This window comes from Aythya fuligula, chromosome 4, assembly GCF_009819795.1.
Source record: "Aythya fuligula isolate bAytFul2 chromosome 4, bAytFul2.pri, whole genome shotgun sequence".
Taxonomy (NCBI): Eukaryota; Metazoa; Chordata; class Aves; order Anseriformes; family Anatidae; genus Aythya; species Aythya fuligula.
The window spans coordinates 36,884,961-36,902,847 of record NC_045562.1 but is presented as its reverse complement, the minus strand read 5'-3'; the positions used below and the strand labels follow the sequence as shown (position 1 = coordinate 36,902,847).

Here is a 17,887-nt window from a genome sequence, read left to right as displayed (position 1 = left end):
GTTTTTTGTGGACATTTAAAGCAAGGAGAGTGTATTAGTGAATCGATATTATAAGCACATTTTAGTCCACCTTCAGCCAGTGATGGGAAACCAGAAAATCCTAACCTTGTTAAATTCCACACCATGGCAGATAACTGAACTATGCTTGTGTCTTCCTTTGAGGGGTGAGGGAAGCTATCGATTTCTGGGAAGCCAATATGCTTCTGTATTTACTACCTTTATTTAAAAACAATTACCGGAGCTCTGATGATGCCATGGGTTCATTGTGGTTTTGAGTCAATACCATACCGAACTAAATAAAATACTCTGCAGGTATACTCCAACAGCACGATGCACGCAATTACTCCCAGCTCAAATATTAGTACATGCAAAACGTAGACGTTAAAAAGTTGCTGCAAGAGTCAGAAACTGTATGAAAAATCAGAATGCTCTTAAATCAGCCCTAGCTGCTGTAGCAGACAACATACCTGAATGTCTGTGGAGAGCAGAGGATACTAGGCCCTGCTATTTAAGCTGGCTGGGTTACCATGAGAAATGGGTACAAAGAAAGGAAGTGTCATTCCCATAGTTTCACACACATCATGCAGTGGATGGCTACACCTCCTTTTTCTTGCAGCAGGACAAGCTTCTGGAGGATGTTGTTAGCTCAACTCTCCAACATATAGACAAACAAACCTTTTTTTAGCATGAAGAGAGTCCATCTTGATCTCACTTGCACAGGGCAAATGTGTTGGCAGCTTTTATTTTATCTATGTTGCAGGTAAGCTGTTTTTTTAGTGATTGGCACTGGGGTCCCCTTGATCTTATATATATTTTTTAATTTAGATCATCTCCTTCCTCCAAGGTTAGAAGATGTCTTTTTTTACAGTGATTCCATCAAGTGCTGAAGTGTATAGATAATGGTAAAAATGTATTTAATGTCTCTCTAGCTACTTTTGAATTGAAATTGGCATTGAAAACCTCCAAGGGACTCACTACCAGCAGGTGGTTCACGTTATACTACTGTGCTCTGCGTAAGAGGCAGGAGTTCAGACAAGAAGCAGTTAAAAGAGAGATGTAACAGATTTTAAGATGTTGGGCCACCTTCTGGTCTCACTCACACATAACCTACTGCACTGGATTGCGTTCCCGTGACTAAACAGAAAAAATGGTGAAATATTTGTATTTAAATGAGTTCATTTATGAAAATGAATTCCTTGCTCTGTCACACATTAGCCTGAACTCTCTTCTGCATTTCTTTTAAATAATACATATGAAGGCAAGGATTCAAAGAAGCATTAGTATAGAAAGATGTTACATATGCTTCTCAAATAATGCATGACTGTGCACACACATACACTTTGATTTTGCAAATTAATTATTGGGGAAAAAAAATCATTTCATATAGAATTTATGCTGCCAAAGACAAGAATCAGAAGGCAATTAGAAAGAGCCACCCTGTTATATATCAGCAGAGGATTTGGCTGCCTGTTCACTTCCTGAACACTAGAACTGCAATATGCTTGCCTCTCTTGTTTTCTGTTGCAGTTAAGTGAAACTGTCATGAATACACAGCACTGAACATGTTACTTCCACGTTTATTTAGAATCCATGGTCAGTGAAGACATTCAGCTGATGTTTTGCACTTAAGAAGCTCAGAATTAACGTTTTTTTTTCCTAAACCAAAATGATTGTCCATGCATTCTTCAATTACTTATGAGCACACCAAAATAATACTTGCTTTTTTGTGTTCATTACAAAAATCTCCATTTTCATCTCAGATATTTCTCTATATTTTCCACACCTGGCATTTATCAGACATTTCTTTTGGTCATTCTCTAGATAAGGATGACCTCTCTGAAAGTCCCTGCTCATCAAATTAAACAAAGTGGGAAATGAAGAGGAGTAAAACCAGGATACAGGGAGAGACAATAGCTGAAAAAAATGTAGGATGAGTGAAGTCAAACAAGATGAATCCATAGAACACAGGAATCAAGGAGACAAAACTGATGTCAAATGAAAAATGCAGCTTTTGCTGAGTGGAGCAGAAAGGAAATTAGAAACATAACTAAATATTCAAAACTGGTCATTTCCCTTTTGTAAAATATGCAGTATGCGCAAGTGTGCAACAGCCTGCCTTGCTGTTCTGGCACACTGCTTAACAAAACACAAAATGTCCTCACAAAACACAAGAACTTTCAAATGCCCGCTGCAGGGACATACTTTGTCTCCAATCTAGGAAAAAGAGCATGACTTTTACCTTGGAACTGATTGACCTGTTGCACTGGATACGGGCTCCGCTGTTGCTGCAGGTGCTGCCGAGGCAAATGTGACTGCTGCTGCAACTGCTGAAAATGAACGAGGGAAAGAAAGCAGAAGAGAAAAAGATGATTAATTAATTAGAGAGCTGGAAAAGGGCTGGTGACAAGAGTACGGCAGCAGAACTGCAGTGTTTCTTATCTAGCAAGCTGTTCTGGAGACAAGCAGAGTCAACTGAAGAGTGCTCCTGAGAGTACTTGGGCTACTCAGCACATGGACTCCTTCTGGTTCAGAAAGGAATAAGCACTGAGGCTAACATCAACTCTCCTTGCTTACAAGCACTTCATCTTGACCTCTAAAGTGCAAATGGGACTGTCTTCACGCTGAAAAGAGAGGGAGGGATATGAGATATCTGCGTTCACCTAGGTCTAAGTGCAGCTGTATCCATGCACCCCTTCCTTTCCTGAGCCCTGACAAGGTCTGGATGTATTTATTCCTGGTAGCGGACTGCAGCCCACCTGCACTCAGCTGCAAGCAATACTGCATCCTCATCTGAGAACCGTGTCCTACGACCATTACCTAGCCAAACCAGAAATGGCTACTAAGGCACATTTCTTCTTGTATTTCAGTGAATGATATCTGGGGAGCTGGCAATTGCAAAATGCCTCCATCGCTTGATCCAGACCACACTGGTCCTTCCGTGGTTATTTTCTATGAATACTCATGCATCTAAAACAGAATTGAGGGCTATTTAAAAAAGAAAAACAAGCTTTCAGAGCTTTCAAAGCCTAGAGTATACTTGACTAAGCAGTTACTAGAATGGGGTATCTTTTCACTTCATCTAAAGCTGTACAAATGCTTTGTTCAAAACCAAAGCTGAGTAACAAAGGTAAGGGAATGGCAAAGACGGGAAAGAAGCAAGTACTAATCCCCGTGTTCATAAACATGTGCTACAAATGATCAAAAAGATAAAGGAAACCTCATTGGGCACACACCTAAAAGCCAAGAGCTTAAGGACTGACTTTTAGACTTGTCTTCTCAGTGACTGGCTCCCAGGTGTATGCACTTGAATGGGCCTGATGCATGTGTGGGGATCATTACTGCATCCTCACAATGCATTTGTTCACCCCTGGACCAATTCATGCATCTTCTACCTGAGTATTTCTAGGAGCATCCTTCCTGTTCACTGGGGGAGAATTCTTCTCTTTCTCATACGGACCATGCAACAAGGGGAAGGCTATCAGTACTCCTACGGCTATACAACACGTGCAAGTTCTAACTCCAGTTAAAGCAGAGCCTGATTACAGGGGAGAGCAGCAGCAACTCTCACTGTACCAGTCTGCTTCTGCCAGACTAAACACATCATGAGATAGCAGGTTAAGAGCTAACTTTCCCAGTGTCTAAAACCCCATGCAATTGCCATGTCCACAGCTAGGAAAAGGCGTAGTATTTGCCAAGGTCATGGCAGGACTGAGGCAGATGCCTCTTCTTTGATAACCACTGCTGAAAAAAACATGATGTAAGCCACAGAGAGAGCATTACTGACTGTAAAAGGAAGGGCTGGTGTTGTACTGCCTGTATCACCCATGCTGCCATACCAGCACGTGCTGCAGAGCTCGAGACAAACAGACGTTGTACCTGCTCTGCTAGGATCTGCTGCTGCTGCTGCTGCCTCTGCTCTCGGAGAAACTGTTGTTTCTGCTGCTCCATCACATGGAGCTGGGCTCTCTGCTCAATCAGCATCTGCTTCATGATGGCTGCTTGCGGTTGGTTTCCCAGGAAGGGACCCCCGGAGCTCGTGCCTGTGACCACGCTGCTGGAGCCCGGTGGGACGGAAGGCTGCATAGGTGCTGTGGTCCGAGACAATCCCACTTGGTGCTGCTCCTGCACAAACAGAGAGAGAGAGCCTCGTTACTGAGGGCGCTCGCGGGCTGGGGAAATCACGGTTGGTTAACAATATGCCTCGAGTCTGTGGGCGAGGACTGGAGCTGGAAGAAAGTAAGAGTCCTTGCTTGTGCCACACGCTGTCTGCTGCAGGTGGCAGGTTCCTCGGCTCTCACATCGTAACCTGGAGTTCAGAGGCCCCCCAGATAAAGCAAGAGCACTTGACAATTCGCTAATAATAGGATACCAGAATTGGGTACTAGGTTTATTATCACTCAGGCTAAGTAACCCGAGAGAGATGTTTTTCCAAGGTTTTCCTCTGTCATCATGGGGATAATAAACCTCGTTTCTCTCCCTTCCCACTTCCTTCCCTTTCCCCACACCAGCATTATCACGCAGGCCTCTGGGTTCAGGAGCTGAGGCTGTAGGCACACACAGTGGACAGCCCTAATTCCCCCTATATTGCACCAGAAGCTCAGGATTTATGCACACAACGTCTTTATTTATGATTTTCACCCCACAGCTAAGGACCAAAAGCTCGTCACTGGAAGGACACAAGCATCTGTGATGCCACAGGTACCTTCTCCTACCCCCCCTGCTTTCTCTTTGTGCTCCCAGCTGCCTCTTAGTGCTGGGAAAAGAAAAAGAGAAGGGAGCAAGGATGCCAGAGTCTCTGTGGAAGCCCTCTCCTTCCGACCTTCCTCCCCCAGCCCGCGTTTCCCCCGTATCTCCCCATGCTGCTGCCCGGCTCGGCACAGCTCAGATCGGATCGGCACCAGGGGACGCTGCCAGACCGGGGCAGCACGGCTTGGCTCAGCTCGGGGTCACAAAGGTCAGGTTTTCAAGGACCCTTTTGAGGTAATAACAAGAAAATACAATTTGTCCACATCTCTACTTTGCACCGGTAGTTCCCGAAGGGCTCCCTGCTGAGAGGCAGCTCTCCGGTACTTGGCTGCTTTCCCTTCCCAATGTACACATCCCCCCGGTCTGAAAGTTTCCTCCCCACCCCAACAGCCTTCCCACATCCCCCCCTTTCCTTCCTCACACCACATTTTGTGGGCTCGTGGCCTGACGCTCCCCTCGCTGCCCTCACCCTGCCACCGTCCCCGTCCCGTGGGGCCTGGGGGGACGCGCAGCACCCTTCTGAGGATCCCTCCCACCCCGTCCCCCCCGGCTCTCGATGAAGTCATCAGGCCGGGGATTGCATAAGGCTGCACAGGGCTATCTCGTGTGATACTGGGAGGCCAGCCAACTGCTTCCATTTATAGGCAGCAGCGAGGCCGTGCTGCCAAGTCACGGAGCCTTTGCTGCAGCTACTGCAAGGGAAAGGAACCGGGGGGGGGGGAACGGGAGCCGGAGGTGGCACCCGCAGGGGCTCCCCCAACCCTCTGTGCGCAGCTGCTGCCAGGGCTGCAGCCCCAAACCCGGCTGAATCTGCCTCAAAAGAGCCTTGCTGCAGGACTTGTGTCCTGGCTCGCTGCGTGCGCACGCGGAAGCTCGGTCCCGCAGGGCATTATGCTGCAAGCTGCGGGGTCGGGAAGGGAAGAAAGCCCCGAAGGAAGCCCCGCCAGCTGACACGAACCCATGCGGCAGCTGGAGGAAACACGAAGATTAGCACGGGGGTGTCGCTTCCAGAGCGGTGCGCTCAGCCATTCCTGGGTACAGGAGTTTGGCGATTCACAGCAAAAGCTTCCTGTTTCCAGCTTTAATAACAGATCTAAGGCCAGGCGTTCTTCATCAAGCCAGAACACCACCCTCCCGCCCGGAATATTTCTGTTCCTTTCCATTTTTTTTGGCCAAAGCTCTTCCCAAACAATGATGAAAGGCTCTGCTGACATCACCGGGAGCAGCCCTGGGTTGTGTGTCCCGAAAACAGGAGCGCAGCCCGGGCAGAAAGCCCCTGCCAGCAGGAAAATGCTCCCTGGTGTCCGGGAGCAGAGCTCCTCACCTGCTGCTGCATGGCAGCCGTGCCCGGCTCCAAACCCAGCGGGACCCCCGTGCTCCCCACAGTCTCGGCGACCCCCTTCCAATGCAGCCCAGGGACAGGATTGAGTGCTCTGCACCTGGGAGTAAGACCGGATTTAGGAAGAGTCGAGCTTCCATTCGCGGAGCCAAGAAAGAGGCAGAATTTCCAAATGGTCTGTATGACATGTCTGGGCAGGTTTTCGTAGCTGTAGAGCACCCAGTAAGGCAAACTTCTGTAGGGACCTAGCTGCTTCATCAGCACCTCTGCCCGAATTATTTCTAAGTATCTACTGCAGTGAGGGGTCCTCCTCGGAGTTCAGGGTGGTGTGTGTGTACAGTGACTTCAAAAAGAGGATAAAGGGGAAGGAAAAAAGATATTTTCCTCTTTGTCTCAAATCTTACACGTGCCTCCTCCTTATCATCCAGCGATTTGTTCCCTCTGCATGACGTCCATTCTCCCAACCACAGCTGAAAGCAGACACACCATTTTCTGCCAGGACCAGCAAAAGGACCACCAGACGATGCCCTCCAGCCCTCAGATGTTGTCAGCTCACACCACTTCTGCTGGAGGCCCAGGGATCAGAGCAGGACCCCAAGGACCAGAAACCATCAGGGGTGGGTATGCCACCTCAAGGGACAAGGTGTTTTCCAAAAAACCAAGGATTTTAAAGCAGCATCTTAACGTGCAAAACAGACAGTCGAACATGAGCTCGCTGTGCCATTCTGTGGTATGATGTGAAATAATGCAACCCCTGAATATACAGAGAACAGAAGAGCAAACAAGCCAGGAGGTGGCTTATCCTGCATACTGCATTAGAAGAACGATGCTAGAAAAAATGTGTACAGTCAGGCACCTACATTTTAGAGCCAGAGCAGAAAAAGAAGACACAAAAATGATTTGAGGCAGAAAGCGTCTTCCAGTGAGAGACTTAAAGAGCTCAATCATTTAGCTTACCTCAAAGAAAGCTGAGAGACGCTTTGACCATGGCATATAAAAATACCTTCACGAGGGAAGAAATCCTTTAAAGAGTTCTTTTATCTAGTGAAGAAGGCAAAACCAGATACAAGGGCTGGAAGCCAAAGATAGATTCAAATCAGAAAGAAGAATCACATTTTTACGCCGTGATTTCATTACCCACCAGAAATGGCAGATCTCCACTTTCTGATGTCTTCAGAGACGACAGCCTTTCTGGATAAACGCAACTTAGTGGTGCAGCCGACCGGCCTGTGATGTACGAGACAGCGCAGCGCTGCCTGCCCTCACCTCTGCGCAGCTCCGAGCTGCTGCTCCCTGGCACCAGAGGCAGCTGGCACTGCTGCACCGCGCTGCTGCCTCTCTGGCCGTCACTGCCCCTTCCTCGCGGGGATCTCGTTACGGCTCGTGCATGTGTATATCTACAGACGTAGATCACAGAAGCACAGAATCGATAAGGTTGGAAGAGACCTCCAAGCTCAGCTGGTCCAACCATCCCCCTACCACCAATGTCATCCACTAACCCATGTCCCCAAGCACCATGTCCAACCTTTCCTTGAACACCCCCAGGGACGGTGACTCCACCACCTCCCTGGGCAACCCATCCCAGTGCCTGACTGCTCTTTCTGAGCAGAAATGTCTCCTCATTGCCAACCTGAACCTCCCCTGGTGCAACTTGAGGCCATTCCCTCTGGTCCTGTCACTAGTTACCTGTGAGGGAGGCCGTCCCCCAGCTCCCCACACCTTCCTTTCAAGTACCTGTAGAGAGCGATGAGGTCTCCCCTGAGCCTCCTCTTCTCCAGACCAAACACCCCCAGCTCCCTCAGCCGCTCCTCACAGGCCTTGTGCTCCAGGCCCTTCACCAGCTTTGTAGCCCTGCTCTGGGCACACTCCAGGGCCTTGATGTCCTTCTGGTAGTGAGAGGCCCAAAGCTGAACACAGCACTCAAGGTGTAAAAAAAGGAGGGCACCAATCCACTACTGCGATCAAAAATATTACTGCATTTCCATGGACAATGAGACACAATCTCACCCAGTGTTTTCAGAGCGACGTAAACGCGCCCTCCTATATTCCCCTAAAAACATTTCCTGTAAACTCCTTGTAATGTTGCTACTTATTGTGTCCGGCAGGGATCTTAATCCCTCTTTCTAAATCTGGCTGCCCACAGCAAAGCTGCCTTCAGCAGCATGGTCCCATCTGACTGAATTACAAATCCATTCACTTCAGACTTTTTTTTTTTTTTTTTTTTTTTTTTTTTTTGCCTCGAATGAGCCCGTGTACAGGGTGAAGGGACAGCTAGGCTGTTTTATGACTCCGCAGCCCCCAGCGGGCTTTGCAGGGTGGATTGCTTCACCTATTTCCTCTGTCATCCAGTCCGGGGAGCAGCTACAAATCTCTCCTCTCTCTGGGCCCCCGGTTGCCATGGTCTTTCATATAGTATCTGAGTGAACAAGATCCCTCTGACGTTTGACGCTAAACCTTTGCATGCAGCCAATTTGTTTTCCTCTGCCCTCCCTTCCCCTGCATCTCTCCTCCCCATCTTTTCGCTGCAGTTTATTCTTCCCGCAGAACAAACACTATCTGTCAGGCTGCTACTTCTGGGGTTGTGTGGGTTCATCAGAGGGACTGATTTCTTTACTTCTGGGGACAAAGTACATAAGAAAGGATTTGGAAATGAGCGAGTGTTTTCTCAACACCATTTCGGAGCTAAAGACTGCCCGGAGTTGATCTCACAGTGCACAAGGCTGAGCGTCTCGTCACTCCACCACCACGGTTTGGTAGCACCGACTTCTGCCCCAGCAGGGCATTTGCAGTCTGCAAATCCTGGCGGGACTCAGAAATGCTACTGAGCTTCAACCAGATTAATTAAAACAGGCTCGTTTCCTCTTTTACAAGTAACAGCCCTGGTGCTTTCTCCCCTTTGCAGGGGAGATCGCTCCCACTTTCCAGTTTTGTTTTTGGGGGTGAGGCCCTCCAGAGGTGCTGCCATGTCCCCGGGGCACCAGAGATGATCCCTCAGCACATTTACCAGGCCTTCACCCTTCATGAGGTGCTCTGGCAGCAGCACCGGGTGAGGGCCGAGCTGGCAGAGACACCAGGCCCTGAGGCCGGTGCCTGCTGGAAATGGCAGTGCCAAAGGCTGCAGCTTTAACCAGTGCCCCCTGCGAGTCCACAGGGCAGAGGAAGGGAGGAAAGCTGATGTGAGGTGCGAGGATAATCACGGCGAGGGAGCCCCCGAGAAGGGGGAGAGAAGAAAAGCGGAAGATGAAAGCAGGCAAATGGTTTAAATAAACAGCCACACGGGGCCAGTGAAAAGGGGAACGGAGGGGAAAGGACACAATAAAAATAAAAGCTGTGAGAGAAAGAAAAACTTCTACCACGTACAGGGAAAAACTGGGGGCCTGGGGAAAGCACAGGTACCAGGAAAAGATGCTCCAGCAGCAAACACCCAACTATTACCAGGCCATCCCTTTCCCTCAGATAGCCGGGGCCCACACCACGGCTGTCTGACCGACATCTCCTGCGGATGGCTGCAGAGGAGAGGTTTGTGTGGTGTTTTTTTTTTTTTTTTTTCACTCTCAGTGAAATTTTTGTTCAATTTCCCCTTGGGTGTTTTGTTTGAGGATAAACAAAAGGTATTTTTCGCGCTTAAGGACGTTTCTCAGATCCTTTCCCCTGTGCTGTGATAAATGAAATCCCTTTCATTTTTAGAAAAACCAAACTTGGCACTGGTGTTGATCCTCGGCGAGAAGCGTGTAATTTGCCAAGCCCGAAAGAATCCTGGCTGAGAAATAAACACACTGGGCCATATGCTCTCCTTCCCGTATGCAGAAGGCGACTTACCTCAAAAATCGGTACGAGGCTGCAATTGCCCCATATCACTGCTTCTGCCAAGACAACACAAAAAATCCTCAGAAAAATTCAGCTCAAAGGTTCGGGGCTCTCACAAAGTAGCTCTCTCCGTGCCGCTGGGGACCTTCCTGCCCTGTCAGTGACTCTGTCTCTGGCTTCTGTCCACGTCCCTAGTTCTGTGCCACGTCCCTAGTGCTCGCGGTACCGCTGCGGTGTGTGACTGCTGAAAGCACCAAAGCAGCCCCAGTAGTGCTTGTGATGAGCACTATAAATGTAAAGATTCCTGCACAAATTCCACGATCTTCCCCTGTCAGACACCAGCTTCAAAGAGCTGGAGTAACTCCCTTGTCGCTGCAGGCACTTGTCCGTGCAGCCTCTCTGCAGGTGGTATTTCAGCCTGAAACCGAGAGCCAAATGTTTCCAAAAGGTAGCTGGCAAGGCCAAGGGAAGCGGTCTTCTGCTGCAGCTGCCCAGCGATGCCTCGCTGTCTTTGCTGTGGCTTCAGAACACCAGCAGCTGATAAGGCGAGGTGGCTGGGGTGGCGTGCCAGGCCTGTGATTTCACGAGCTCGTGCTTTCAACGTCCTTGAATCGAAGCTACCCATCACCCAGTGCCAGCACTTGAAGCCCTTTTGATTTCTCTTCCACCTTGGATGTGCTCTTTGTGCTTCCACGAGCCACCCGGCCCCTGTTCTGACATCCAGCCTCGCTCGCCCTCATGACAACTGAGCCGAGCAAGTCTGACCTGGGCTGTGCCTGGGCTTCAGCCTCGACATGCTCCTCGCTGCACGGTTCCTCCCTGCTCTCTGAGGTCTCCTTCATGTATCCGGCAAAGGAAACCCCTACTCTAGAATTAATTTCTTTTGCAAGCTCTGACTCAGCTTGGCTTTAGGCAGTCCCCAGACTTCGAGGTCTCTAAGGCATGGCTTCCTTTGCTGATTAAGCCCTTATTCACTACTTCTGAGGCTTTCTGAATATCCTTAATACCTCTTCTGAGACAATTACCTATTTGTTAAGCTTAAAACTTTTTTTTTTTTTTAAAGCTTCCTGCACACCATGAGTGCTTTTTCCCCTTCCTAACGCTTACTCAGGTTTGCCAGCCCAGCCAGCCCTCACACGCAGTCCCAGCTGCCTTTCTGCAGCCCTCAGGTCACTCCCCAGGCCTTGCCTTCCCCTGCCTTTGCCGAAGTTATGTCCCTGCACAGGATGGTGCTGATTTCTCCCATGAGAAACTCAGCATCAAGACACGGTCTGCCTCCTTCCCTCCCCTCCACTTGTTTTCTTCCACCTCCTGCCCAGCTCTCCCCTCCTTCCAGCGGCCTCGCTGCTGCTCCCCAGCCCTCCTGCTTCTGCTGCCTTCTCATCTCCCCTGCCCCCATCTGCCTCCTTATTCTTTAAGATTTCACTCTCCTTCCCCTCACCATACAAGCATGCTATATCTTTCTGCTTTAAAAAAAAAAGAAATATCTAAACTATGCTTGACTCCAAGTGCCTCTCCAGCTCCCACCCTATCTGTCTTCTCACTGTCATCTCCAAGCCTATCGAATGCGCTGCCTATGATTTATATGATTTGGACTGAATTTAGTCTCCATCTCCAACATAGATTCTTTTCCGAAGAGGCTTTTGCTTCTTGCCTGTCACAGAAACCAGTATCACAGAGTCTCTAATAGCCTTTGTCTGGCTGAGGCTCTGCGCAATTACTCCAGGCTGGCTGCCATCGCCTGTCAACTCCTTCCAGCGCTGCTGACCAAGCCCCCCCTGAACCCTGCTCCCTCCCCAGTGCTCCCACTCGTCTCCCACACCTTCCGTCCCTTACTCAGCGTTACTCAGACCCGTCAGTCGCTGCTCACCCTCCCACTGCCGCTCTGCAGGTCTGCGTCCTCGTCCCTCTTCTCCCCTCCTTCTTGCCAGGATCTCTGAGCAAGCTCGCTCTCCAAGCAGGCTCTAATCCTGCTCCCTCTGTCTCCTCTCCTTGCTTCAGTCCCCGTGGACAACGCCACCACTCGCCTGTCACCCAGCCCATAGCCTGTTGTCTTTGCTGAGCCCCACAGCCAGGCTCCCATCACCTCGCACCCTGGTGCTTGCAATCTTACTCTGCTTGAGGCCAGAGTGCTGCTGCCCAGGGTATTTTCTTTTCCCTTTTGTCTTGGCTGTGCCATCCCTCTCTTGCAAGCCTCTCTTGGCTTCCCTTCCTTTTGGATTTCAGCTCCCTTCTCTGCTTTCAAACCCAGTCGCAGCTTATCCTGCCTTGCACACTCGTTCGCTGCTGAGAGTTTGAGCCCACCTCATCACGGCCACCTCTTTTCCACGTGTTATGTTCTAGATTGAAGTGCCTTCACACTTTCCTCTTCATTTCTGGGAGAGTCTCAGAATCACACAGATCTGACCCCAACCTCTGCACCCAGCACCGTCAGATTTGTAGGAGTTTTGCAGAAGTTCCTGTCTCCACGATGCCCGCCGGCCTCTTCTGCTTCCTTGCTCTCCCTGGTGTGTTTGTCTCCCTGCGTTATCTCCCATCTTGCACTCAGGTTGGAAGCACTTGGGGGGAAGGAAACATATTTACATCCTGCATCTGCAGGGAGCCCTGCACAATGGGGCTCCTGGGCTCAGGGGTGTCAGCAGCACAGCACAGGCAGTTACCAACAGAGCTGAAGGTCTGCATACAGCTAGGTGTGCTATTTTATATTCTGTGAGTGTGAGAACACCAAAATTTCAATGTGCCCTTGCTCCACTTCTCCTTTTAAAGGATGCAATATTAGGATGAGATATCGTAGGCTGAAAAAGTCAGGAAATGCTAAGTTACTGCTCCCACGGCAATTGTAACTCAGCCTCATGTGGCAAGGCACAAAGGTTATCACCATACAACAAGAGAGGATGCTGAACTCATGCAAAGTGACCAAATTACCGCCATGGCAGGCACCAGGTCTTTGAACTCCTGGGCAGGTAAAATCTTGGGCATTTAATGAGCTTTTAGCACTTAATTGTAGAAATTTGGAGTCTGATGCCTTATAAATACAAGTCAAAATTATGCTGTGCTGCGAGTAGCCAGTCCCAGCAGTAGCTTGTAACCCGCTCTGCAGAAACACAGCTAATGGCAACAAGAAATATTTCCATTGCTTTATGAGCTCTGGTAGCTGTCAGCAGAGAGAGGGATCTGCCGATCAGAGAAATCTGGGCAGACATCAGTGTGTCAGAACAAGTGAAAAGACTTGACACAGAGGGCACATTTTTGTTGAGCAATTTGCATTAGCACTTCTGGACAAATTCTACATTTCACATGCAATTCACAAACCAGCGGCAGCGGTGCTAATTGGTGCAGTTGCCACTCAAATGCGGCGCCTTGTTTGAGCTATCAGGAGCGTGAATGAAGACTGCAGACTTTTTTTTTTTTTTTTTTTTTGAAAAAATGCAGCAATTATTTCACAGGCTTTGGGTTGGGCTTCCCCCCACCCCCACTTTCATCTTTGTAATTTCATTATCTTGATACCTTAAAAAAATAAAGAATGGAAAAATGCAAACCTCAGAGAAGCTCGGCCGAAGTTCTTAAGAAAAAGCTGTTTGCAAAGAACGGTGCCCTTCATTAACACAACCACTGGCCCTCCCATCGCAGTGAATTTGACCGTGTCCCTGAGTGCCAAAGCTAAATGTTGAGCTGAAAAAACAGCAGGAAGTGGCAGAGCACTGGGGACTCTGAAAATCCCAGCCACCAAACCGGGGCTGTGCTCCGCACGCAGCTGAAATGTTGATGGGGTGACAGAATCTCTCTGCTTCCTCTGAGGTGGTAATCGAAGTTATTTAACTTAAAACAGGGCCGATCTCTCATCCATCACTCTTTATCCTTTGTAAAATCAAGCCTCCCGAGAACAGAAAAGTGCTTCCATGCTGCAGCTTTCTATTACCGCTGCTCGCAGCGCTCCGGCAGCTGCGGCTCAGCTGAAGGAAGGTTTGCCTGATTCCTTTTCATAAAGATGGGACTGCTATTTTTAGGCCATATTTCCTCCAGGCCCCCACAGTGCAAAATCCAAAGGAGCTAATGGGATTGGCAGGTGCATAGATTATTGGTGACCTCCTCTAGTCCAACATCCACATGCTCTTACTGTATTTTTTCATAATGTACAGTGAGAAAGGGAGAAACCTGCAATTAAAGACCTTCCTAGCCAGACCCAGTAACAAACGCTCCGCGAGAGACCAAAGTACAATAGCTGGAGATGGAACAGAACCAGAACACCCAACCCTGTGTAGGTGCGTGCCGAGATCTAAATAAATCTACATCTGAAAAATGTGATCTTCGTGCAGTAATTTGGTTGTACCTCTGCAGACCAGTAGGTATCTGCACCGTACGTTCATTCGCAGCCCGATCTTTCTGCAGCTCCAAGACTCCCATCCCCTTTCTTCCTTCCCTTTAGGTCTTCTTGGCCCAGCCCTACCAGGAGTCCAACCTCACGGCTGTAGAAACCATTAGCAAAAGCCACAGCTCCCTGCTCTGCTCAGAGAGCACCAGAGAAACTCCCAGGCACGGATGCCATCATATTTCCAGCTGTGGAGCACAAACCAGACTGCTGGGCAAGCTCACACATCCCCTTTTTTAATGACAGTAGCTCAGCTTGGGCTCCCTGCTGCCACACCCGGGGTTGGAGGCACAGCAGCCACATTCCCGTGACCGCATTCAGTAATTGCCCAATTATTTTGGGTACGACTGCACGTTTTTCTCCTTGTTTAGACGCGGGTGCTGTTCACACCCTGGCTCCTGCTGATTCAGTGCCACCCAGCGAAGCAAGGGCTGGCTGCTGGCTCTGCGTGCCGCACATCCCTGCTGCTCCAGAGGGCACGCCAGTCCCAGTGCAAGCTGCAACGCGACAAAACCCGCAGAGGATATCTTTGGACCTCTCAGGATCTTATTTCTGACATATGGAGGGACTGGGGAGTTTGCAGCTTCCCACCTGCTTGACTATAATTCACTACAAAACATCAAACAGATACATTCAGCCCTTTGTAGACGTATCATTACCTTATGTGTTCATGTAATGCACATCTGTAGCACATTGGCAGTACACCTAGTTAATGTGTGGGAGACTCCTAGGTTCAAAGCCTCCAGTGCTTCTTTTGTTCTCTAATGAATCCTTCTTTTGTTTGCCTCCCCCTCCCCTTAGGTTGTAGCTGTAATTCTGTCATTAGCATCTTAAAACTCTTTTCCTCCAAAACCACCTACAACACTACAATAAGCTGGGAACAGACTAGGAAGCACCTAATGAATCACCAGTCTTACTTAAGACGAGTTTAACAGGGCTGGGTCACTGCTTGCAGCAGCGCAGTTGCTTAGTTAGCAAACTCAGTCATCAAATATTGCCCTAAAAGCCAGGAGGGGTGGAAGGCACCAAAAATGGTGAGCTGTGCCTTTTGGGTGGCAACGTTTTGCTGAATTTTCACTGGGCTTGAACCTAGCGATGCCAAAGCTGATTTCCTAGATACTATGCATGAGAACACGTGTAGTGCTGAGGTATCACCTGCAATGTAGACTGGCCGCTGCAGTGCCCACCAGACCAACGCTCACCGTCCCTCCCCGTGCTGGCATCTTCCTGCACTTCACCAAAAGGGACCAGCTACCAACAAGTGCTGGGAGACAGGTAGCAGATGATGCTGATAAGGGAGCGTTATCACAGACAGGCACAAAGTCAGAAAGACTCTACTGATGATTTATCTGCACATTAAACGAGCAGGGTTTTTTATTTACAAAAATGCAGACCTACTGTTCAATGAGTGCATTCAGTGGGCTAACTCCAGTGCTTTCCAAAACTGTCAGAGCTCTTCTCCGAGACAGTTTAGGGACTGCTGGAGAGGGCCAGCAGTCAGGGCGTGATCTGGGGAATTTCCTTTGTGGGAAACCCAGAGCCACAGCAGGAAGGCCACACCACTGGCAGAAGTGTCAGGACTCCCGAGTGCTGTGCAGCTTACACGCCACGGACATCTCCAGCAGCATCCCCGCAGCGCTCGCGTGTCCCTGTACGGTTATCCCAGTGGCTGTGCCCCCTAACGAAGGCAGCTCAGCTTTATGAAGAGGCTTGTGATTCTCAGCCAGTGTGGCAATGACTTTGTCAAACAACTTCGACTCGTAGCAGAACCTGCAGATCTGCATTTGGTTTGTCACCACGGAAAACAACTCAGCTCCTCAGCAGGCACAACACATTAGTGATGCGTATTGTTGCCTTACATTTATCAATTAGCATTATTATCTTTATTTAACTGTAAGTGGCATGTTTTCTTTGCTGGCTTTCTTCCAAAATAATCCATGATTCTGAGCTGAGGTGGCGTGTTTTCTCGCTGCTTCTGATGAGACATTTCTCTCTCCAAAAGCACCACCTGAAAAACGATGTGGTGGTGATGCCCAGCAAGAAACAGACCACCATAAATAAAACCCATTCTTCCTCTCCGTGACTTTTCAGCAATGATCCTGCAGCAAACTCCAGCTCCTTTGACCAGCCACTCAGTGAAGACACAAGGCAGAGCCCCAGGTCTTCAAAGCTTCTCCTTTGTCCCTGCCCTCCCGTTGCTGCTCCTCACCGCAGCGCTGGGCCCCCCATCTCGTGGCTCTCAGCAGCGGCTGCAAGAGGCAGCAGCAGCCCAGGTTGAGCTCACCCGATAGCCAGAGGCCTTCTGAAAACCAAGCAGCACCAAGTTTGCTCAGAGCGACACCAAAATGCAGCTGCAGAAGAGGAAGGGCTGCTGTGTCTTCACCAGGTGCTGGGCACGGAGACGTGCTTACAAGGGGAAATGACCAAAGATTTACAACAGCAAAAGCAAGGTATGCAAGCTGAAGGACTAATTCACTTTTTCCCTCCCCTCAAAACAATCTCTTAGGGCCTAAAAATACATCTGGTATCTTAGGCAAAATGAAGAGGAGTATGTAGACTATTAATAGCTACATTGTAATAAAACCACCTCTAAAGATCCAGGAACCGAAGGCATTCCTGTTCCCAAGGCTTTACTCAAAAGCAATCCAGTGTTGTGGCCCTCCTTTTCCATGTCTTCTCTGTTATTTTCCCTCGCCAATATCAGACAGCTTCAGAATCATTTTCCTCTTCTTTCTTAAAGGCTGTGGCCATGCTGGCTAGTGCAGGTGGCAAGCTACCACATTTTCCTGAAGCCACAGTTATAAGATGAAAGCTTTCACCCATCATTGACTCAATAGCTAAAGCTCAGGGCTGCAGCATCAGTTTTACCATCTTTTCTAGGAGAACACAAACAACACCAGTGCAAAAAAGAGAGCCGAAGATCATTTAAATGCCAAAACAAACTGAATTGCCTAATTAATTGAGGGAGGCCCCACCTCTCTGAGCATAACTCGACCCGTTCAGCACTGGAAAAAGCTCGTGTTGACACTGCCCTTGTTTATTTGGCTGCGTGTCAGCCCGGGAGGGTATATTTAGCCTCAGCGTGCTCGCAGGACTGCATCTTGCAGCTCAACAGGAAATCTCTGGAGTCGAAGCTAAAGATATCGCCGCGCACTCGGAAATTTACGGCCAGCTGTAAAAGCGGAGCTGCGGCGGTCAGAGCGCTCGGCAGCCCACTTTCAAACGGGCGGGGAGGCCGAATTAAACAGCCCTCTGTGCCGGGCTCACGGCAGGCAGGGTGCACCCGCCGGGCTCAGAGTAGCAGCAGAGGTGGCTCTTCTCCTGCTGGGACAGTCCCGAAGCGATCCAGCCCCTTCCCATCCCCAGGAGGGTCCTCGTTTGCAGACCCTTCTCTGCAGAGATAAAGAAGAGACGGGATGTAAAGCCAGCTCTCGCTCTCTGTTCATAAGTGCTTTCTTTCTCTACCTCATCGTTTTCTCTCGAGTAAGGGCTGGCTGGCTGGTTGCATTTCATCTCGGCTTGGGGAAGGCTTTGCCCAGTCCAAGCAATGCGAGCAACCCAGAGCACACCTCTCTCTGCTCAGTGGCAGGACAGCCGGGCGTGTTCACGAAGCAAAATCAAAAAGG

General features: G+C 49.3%; 1 protein-coding gene across 1 annotated transcript in view; it reads right to left on the bottom strand.

Annotated features, from left to right (window-relative positions):
* Positions 1 to 17,887, bottom strand: part of MAML3 (mastermind like transcriptional coactivator 3) — a 194,069-nt gene that overhangs the window by 4,471 nt on the left and 171,711 nt on the right. Inside the window, exons 3-4 of the mRNA XM_032186810.1 lie at positions 3,877 to 4,122; positions 2,240 to 2,327 (exon numbers count right to left, since the gene is read on the bottom strand). Of these exons, the coding sequence (XP_032042701.1) occupies positions 2,240 to 2,327; positions 3,877 to 4,122 (334 nt within the window). The remainder of the gene's footprint in view (positions 1 to 2,239; positions 2,328 to 3,876; positions 4,123 to 17,887) is intronic.